This window comes from Leptonychotes weddellii, chromosome 10 (genome assembly GCF_054177405.1).
Source record: "Leptonychotes weddellii isolate Sample4059 chromosome 10, ASM5417740v2, whole genome shotgun sequence".
NCBI lineage: Eukaryota > Metazoa > Chordata > Mammalia > Carnivora > Phocidae > Leptonychotes > Leptonychotes weddellii.
The window spans coordinates 4,537,857-4,545,414 of record NC_138378.1 but is presented as its reverse complement, the minus strand read 5'-3'; the positions used below and the strand labels follow the sequence as shown (position 1 = coordinate 4,545,414).

The 7,558-nt window shown below is 49.8% G+C and overlaps 2 protein-coding genes across 3 annotated transcripts in view; both read right to left on the bottom strand.

The window, feature by feature from the left end:
- Positions 1-4,025, bottom strand: part of ANKRD60 (ankyrin repeat domain 60) — a 7,403-nt gene extending 3,378 nt beyond the window's left edge. The window contains exon 1 of the mRNA XM_081832258.1: positions 3,851-4,025. Within this exon, the coding sequence (XP_081688384.1) occupies positions 3,851-4,025 (175 nt within the window). The remainder of the gene's footprint in view (positions 1-3,850) is intronic.
- Positions 4,026-5,113: 1,088 nt separating this feature from the next.
- LOC102741653 (serine/threonine-protein phosphatase 4 regulatory subunit 1-like) overlaps positions 5,114-7,558 on the bottom strand; it is an 81,647-nt gene continuing 79,202 nt past the window's right edge. For both annotated transcript variants that reach the window (XM_081832527.1, XM_081832528.1), the window contains one exon: positions 5,114-7,125. In XM_081832527.1, coding sequence (XP_081688653.1) covers positions 6,968-7,125 — 158 coding nt within the window. In that variant the 3' untranslated portion in view covers positions 5,114-6,967. The remainder of the gene's footprint in view (positions 7,126-7,558) is intronic.

Here is a 7,558-nt window from a genome sequence, read left to right as displayed (position 1 = left end):
GGATCGAGTCCCGCGTCGGGCTCCCTGCTCAGCAGGGAGCCTGCTTCTCCCTCTGACCCTCCCCCCCTCTCATGTGCTTGCTCTCTCTCATTCTCTCTCTCTCAAATAAATAAAATCTTTAAAAAAAAAAGAATAACATCATTAATTTCTTTTCTCTACAAGTGATGCCGCAAGTGTAAAGTCTCGACTCGGCCAGGTCAGGTTAGCCATTATTCCGAGTGGAATTCATGAGTTGTTTGGATTCACGACCGAGGGATTACTAAGTGCCTGTCCCAAGCACCTACACTCTTTAATCCTCATGACGAGCCAGGTTTGTCATTGCCGTTTGCTGGTGAGCAAACTGGGGCTCCCATGCCTAGGAAATAGTAAAACCAGGACTCCAGCCAGACCTGCCTGCCCCCCCAGTGCCATGCATGTGTCGCTCTAGGCTCCGCTGGCCCCCTTTGGTGGTTACGAGAAACTTCGGATGGTGGGTGTGAACAGGGAATAGCGATTAGCAAATTTGTTAATTAGGGTCTTATTTGTGGTTCTAACACAGAGGATAATCAGTAGTCTTCAGTAAGACAACTTGACTTCCTAATAACTTTGAAAAAAATCGAGTAAAGCTGTGTTTCCCTAAGAAAGACAAGAGTGCAATTCACACATGCTGAATAGCTCTCTTTGAGAAATCAGAGCATTCTCTCTTTATAGGCAGGCAGCAACTGCCTTGAGCTTACACAAATACTAATTATCACCAGCTCAATTATTAGAGTTGACAACAAAAGTGTAAGATCGCCCCTTGTCCATGAATTTTGCTCACCCCTTTTAGATTTGTGTCTCTCAAGGTTTTCACGCACACGTTATCTCACGTGATCCTCCCTGGCCACCTTTAGGTGGGTAAGGAGGCATCAGCGGGTTATTTATGGGCAGGAACCCACATTTACTTTTCTCAACGTAGTAGTACCTTCTTTCTTTTTTTGTTTGCTGTCAACAGGAGGGGTTGCAACGGCAGGAGAGGTCAAGCTTCTCCCAGTTGCTAAGTGCTTGCTGAGCGAGAGGATTGTGACATCGTACAAGTCACTAGGTGTCTTCCATTGCCTCGTAGCTCTCTTGAATTTATGGCTCAGCACAGCTCATCAGGGAAAATAAACTAACAGAAGGGGTGCCAGACATTTGTAGTTCAGGATACATAATTTTCGAATTACTTGTTTTGGTATGCTTACTGTCCTTCAGCAGCTCAATCGTTAATGTGTTCAATAGAGACTGGGTTTGAGATACAAACTTCTTTCCAAATAAAGTCTCAAAAATGCCCCCAAGCATCTTCCAGACACTATAGCAAAATAAGGATGTCACAGAAGGTGCTTAACCTGCATCAAAGAGAGCAAAGGAAGGTATTCTGGCCCAAGTCATCCCTGTCTAGAGGGGGACCTGGCACTGAGAATTCTAGAGCCGAAAGGCTCTGCGTTGCAGCTTAGGAAGCTGAGCCCCGGAAGGGCAGTGTCTGGGGGGACGGAGACTGTGGAGACAGGCTGCTCTCAGATCTCGGCCTGTCTCCACCGCTTCCCGGCCCTCCAGTACAACGGCAGGGTCTCTGCAACATCGCTGTTCACATCCTCTGTGCTGCAGCCCACAGAGTTTTTTATATGTCCGTTTTCTTGAAGTATTTTTGCGTTGATTTCAACCGGGTGGGGAGATGATGGAGCCCAGGGGCTTTGATCCTGTTCTCATATCCTAAATATTATAGGGATCGGGACAAAGACAGCCAGGTCCCTCAGGCTGAGGGATGGAGACTGATGGACAGAGATGGGGCTCTAGAGTCCTCGCCCTCCACTGGGTGCCACCCACATGGGATCTGTCTGGATAGGGGGCTTGGGGTCCTGATTTAGCCACAGTGAGCTTTGGGTGCTGGACTCTGATTCCGATTGGGCTAGTTTTGAGCTCCTGACGTGGACAAGAACACTGCTTGAGATTCGGGGTTCTGATACAAACTGGGTTAGTGCCAGTATTTGGGGTTCAAATGTGGGTAGGGTTTGCCTTGAGATTTGGGGTCCTGACAAGGGCAGAGTTTGCTCTGGATGTGGGGTTCTGATGAAGGCAAGGTTTGCTTTCTGTTTGGGGATCCTGGTATGGGAAGGGTCTATTCTGGGATGTGGAGTCCTTGAATGGGCAGGACTTGTTTTGGGATTTGGGGTTCTAATGTAGTCCTAGGTACTGCAGCCACTGAGTGTAAGGAATCGGATAGGTCAGCCCTTGGGAATTGGGGGTTTTGGTGGCAACAGGTTCTGCTCTGAGATTTGGAGTCCTGAGATGGGCAAGATTTGGTCTAGAGCTTGGGGTTCTGGTGTGGATAAGGCTGGCTGAGGGATTTGGGGTCCTCACGTAGGCAAGGCTTGCTTTGAACTCTGGCTTCCTTACATGGGTATGGTTGGCTTAAACATGGTTTCCATGAGATTTAGGGTTCAGATATGGGCATGTTTGGTGTGAGTTTTGGGGTCCTATTATGGGCAAAGTTTGTCTCGTGCTTTGGAGACCTGATGAGGATATTTTGCTTGGGATTGGTGTTCTGGCGCGGTCCTGGTGAGCTTAAGAACTGGCTTCCAGATGTGGGAAGAGTTCATTTTGGGTTCTGGCATCCTCACTTAGAGATGGCCCAATGGATTGGGGTTTCGATGCATAAGTGGCTAGTTAGAGACTGGGGGCTCAGAAATGGGTTTATCTGCTCTGGGATTTAGGGTCATGATCTGGGTAGAATCTGCTTTGGGATTCAGGTTTCTGTTGCAAGCAGGGGTAGCTTGGGGGATTTATTTGGGGTTCAAACATGGGCATGGTTGGCATAGAGATACGGGGTCCTGGGGTGGGCAGTTTGTTTCAGGCATTAGGTGTCCTTCGGTGGACATGGTTGCTAGAGGACTCAGGGTTCTGAGGGTCGCATGGTTAGCCTGGGGATCTGGGGTTCAGTCTTGGCCAAGTTTGTTCTTGGTTTGGGGGTCTCGAAGTGGGCAGAATTTGTTCTGAGCTTCACCATCCTTGTATGGACAGGGCTGCCGGAGGATCTGGGGTTCCGGGGTAGTCTTGGTTACCCTGGAGATTTGGGGTTTAGTCCTAGGTAGATTTGCACTGGGTTTGGGGGGTCCTGAAGTGGGCATGGTTTGTTCTGAGCTTTAGCATCCTTGTGTAGACAGAGTAGCCAGAGAATTTGGGGTTCTGAGGTAGTTGTAATTACCCTGGAGATTTGGGGTTCAGTCTTGGGCACAGTTTGCTTCAGGCTTTGGCATCCTTGTGTGGATATGGCTGGCTGGAGGACTGGGGGGGTTATGAGTCCAACATGGGTTTTTGGAAGTTTGCTTTGAGTTTGGGGTCCTGACATGGGAAGGTTTGCCCTAGATTGTAGGGTCCCACTGAGGACAGGCTTTGTTTTAGGCTTCTGCTCTTATGTGGACCCTGTTGGCTTTGGGATTTGGGTCTCTGATAAATACAAGGGCAGCTTGAGGGTCTGAGAGGTTTTGCTGAGGCAGCAGCGCCTTTGTTGAGATTTGGGGTCCTGACATGGACAGGATCTGCTCAGGGTTGGCAGGTCTGACTAGACAGCTTGCTTTGGGACCAGAGTCTTGACATAGCCAAGATTTGTGGATTAGGGCCTTGCTGTGGACAGGGTGTGTCTTGATATTTGAGGTCTAATGTGAACCTGGTTTGTCGGGATTGGGAAGTTCCTTTCGTGGCCTGGGCTGGCTTTTCCATCTGGGGCTTCCAGGGGGTGGGGTGGGGTTTGTTCTGACACCTGGGGGTTGGGGGGGGTCCTCACGCGGGCAGGGGTCCCTTCGAGGACTGCAGGGTCAGAAGGGGACCCGGAGCCCCGGTGGAGGCCATACACGTGGGAGGGAAGGGGGTGGGCAGGGGTCACCTTGGTCCAGGTACTGGAGCCGCTGCAGGTCCAAGGGGATGCCGACTGTGAGGTCCAGCTCCTCCTTGAGCTCCCGCACCGTCATGTCGCTGCGGCAGTCTGTCACTTGGAACATCTCCCCGGTCTCCTCCAGCAGCACCCACATGTCGAAGGCTTCTGGGGAGGCGTCCGGGGCCAAGTCGAGCGCCGGACTCGCGGCCTCCGGGGACCCGACGCCGCTCAGGCCGGGGGCGCGGGCCGGGGGCTGCACGGGGAGGGGCCGCGGGCCGGCTGAGCCCGCCCCCCGCCCCCACCGCCGGCCCGCCGCGGGGTCAGAGCCCAGGGCGCCCCCCGGCGGCGCCCCCCGCCACGCTCCGCCGCCGCCCGCCGTGCCTGCCGCCTGCCGCAGGGCCCCCCGCAGCACGGTCCCCCGCCCCACGGCCCCCCCGGCAGCACGGCCCCCCCGCGTCACCACGCCCCCCCGCCCCGCGCCCAGCAGAGCCCCGCGGACGGCCCCGGGAGCCTCCAAGCTGCTCTCCGGGTCACTAACTGTAACCTGGCAGCCCTGAGGACCCCTCCAGTCCCCCCCCGTTTGCAATACAGTCTTTGCAAAATTCAGGGCCTACGGCCTGGAGTGAATCGCCCTAAACCCTCCCGGCATGCCTCGTCTGGAGTTGCCAGGTGCGGTCTGTAGCCATGCTTAACAATCCTATTTCTGGCACCAATGAAAAGCCCCACGGAGCTGGGCCCGGCGCTCAGGCCGCTCCGGAAGCGGGAGCCGGGTCTTCGTGAGGGTCTGCAGAGCCCCATGAAAACCCATCAGTTCTGAAAACGCTCTCGAATTCTCCGAGGGAGAAAGGTGCTGATGAAAACACTCAGCAAGGGGGAAACGTCCACTTGGCGCGCGGCTGAGCCGGCTCCATTGTTAAGATGCCTTTCAAGGGAGCTCCATCTGTGAGAAACCCATCTCGTGCTTTTCCATTAATTCACCCAAGAGGAGGCAGAGTGTTCAAGTACACAGGAAGCTTACGTGTGATGATCAAATCACAAACACTCAGCACCCCACACCTAGGAACAATTAATACACAAAGAGCTGTAGTGATGGGGGAAGGAGCACGAGAGAAAGGAAGGTGAGGAGGGGGGCAGAACCACATCAGAAAAATCTCAGTTGTTACAAAAGAAGAATAAAATGTGAGCCTTAAACATACTTTTTGCAGAGACATTACAGTCTTAAAAAAAAAACAAAAACAAAACTTTGCACTGGAAAGGCATTCATATTAAGTTATAGACCATTTTTAGTGTATAAGCTGAACTTTTTAAGGTTGGATTTTTTTACCAGAGTCTCTACAAGCACATTTGTTTCAGCATGCAAATTCTACACATCACAACACAGACTGAGGTTATTTTTTTTTTCCTTAATGGAAAGTGAAGGTCTGCACAGAATACAAAATTCCAGGTGAATAATTCTACTTGCTGCCAGGTCAACAGATTTTAACAATATGACAATCGCAATTTCTAGACAATAAAAAAATTAAAAATTGTTTGTTACTGAAGCAAAACAATGTCTCCATCTATTTACTTTAGGCAAGTATTGAACACAAAATGGACTGATTGATTTTTGTTTCTCTTAATACGTAGCCTCCACAATTTATTAGCTCACGCTCTGCTGGAGTTGCCCAAATGCTACGCTGGGTTACAATTTGAAATTCTCACACATGTACCTTATTTTCTTTGGCACAGTATAGATTCCTTCCTTTCTTTTTAAAGAATCAGCTCAGTGGAATTTGGGGGAGGGGGACAACATCCTGTATACCAGGAAATTCAATATATAGCTCCAAAAATTTTATTTTTAAAAAAGGGAGAAAGAAAAGACAAGACAGACAAGAAAAAGATCCAAGGAAAGAATGGCAATAGCAACATGCCCTTTGCGGCCAGCTCTTGAACCCCAAATGGGCCACTCCTTCCTTCCTTTATGCCTGCTTGCAAGAAGATTAAAAATAGAAGCAAGAAAAATAACATGAGCCTACATGTTATACAGAACTTAATGAAACGTTTATAGAATCTCAAATTATTCACAAAAACCCTGTTTAAGTTCTAGAGCATCTTAGTCTAAATTTTAAAAGCATGAAATCTAAATTCGGTGTACTTAAGTCAAATTGAAGAGTGTCATAATTTAACTCCCAAATCCCTGACAAGTATATGGACTGATCAGAACTGTGGGTTCCTAGTCTGTTAAAGATTCTAAAGCATTAGCTATAAAGTCAGTATCCGTGCATCTCAATGATCAATTTCCCTCCTGCATTCTTAAACGTAGGATAATAAATCCATGTAAGAATGAAAAATCTTTCTACTTTCTGCCTCTGTCAAAGGCCAGTACAGCTTTATGAATACAGTCACCGCAAGAAGGGGAGGGACAAGTGCCTGAGGAAAAGTTCCAAGTACAGTTTATACAAAAGTACATTAGAAAGACTGCCATAAATCATTCTTTAGTAGATTTCCTTAACTATCACATTTTTCAAAAGTAAACAAATTGGGCTATATTTGCAGCACTTCAAAGTGGAGCATAAATTTAAATGATGTATTTGTTCTGTTCACTGATAGGAGGCTAATATTACGTTAATATATTTTCTTCCTGTCAGGAGTTATTTACATATGTACATTATTTCAGTTAAAAATAAAATGTAATACCATAAACTATATTTTACAGGAAAGCATGAGGGAAGCCAAATATGCAAGTCTCTTAAAGACTTAAAAGCTCCTAATAAACTACTTTATTTTGGGAGGAAGGGGGCTTTAAATAGTATAGTCAGTCTGTCATGGAGAAGGCGATCTGATGCTATGGAGACCCCCGTGCCCAGCTAGCCACCTGGGGCTACAGCCTTGTCGCGGGCATCCCGATCAGCAGGCAGGGGCGCAGAGGGTGGTGCCCGTCCCAGGTGCAGTCCCTGGGGCGGCGGATGGGAAAGGGGTCATTTGAGTGCCCGCCCTCAAAGTTTCAGAAATCTTTCTTCCCTCAGAAGGTGTGGCACAGTCAGACCCCTGACAAGCGGGGGTGAGAGGTATGTGGCCACCAACAACGTGGCCGCGGCGCGCGGGATCCCAGGGCGGCTAATTCCGTTCTGCCAGCACAGGCCTGTCTGCGGTGCTCCGCCGCTTTGGTTCCAGGGTGGCAAAAAAGGACACATCTGGGTCCCGGTCTGACTGCAGAGCCAGGACGGTCTCTTCAACGACTTGAAGATGAGGGTTACCGGCATTTCTCAAGTACGCTAAAGAGAGAAAACGGTAATTTGGCTCACACGCGCCTTGAACTGGGCTCCGAAACAGACTCGAGTGCTGGGGGGGTTTTAGACCCCACCTCAGGACAATAAATCACTTCACAGAGTAACCACATACGTAAGGCCTTCGGAATGATAACCTGACTGCTTTCCTCAAGGAGTAACTTCCTCAATTTCGAAGATGGACTCCCAAGAACGGCTATGCGTATTTTTTAAATTATAGTTTAAAAACTTTGCATGTCATCTTTCCTTCCCTCCACTACCAAAGAACGGCCAGTGTGTGGCTGGCAGGGAGGGGAACAGGCGGCTGGCAGGGTGGGGCGGGGCTGGGGGCGCGGCGGGAAGACAGGCACTTGCCGGGACCGGCTGGAAGGGGTCGGCTCCGCACGTGGTGCAGGTGCGAACTTGCCGTCCAAGGGACGCA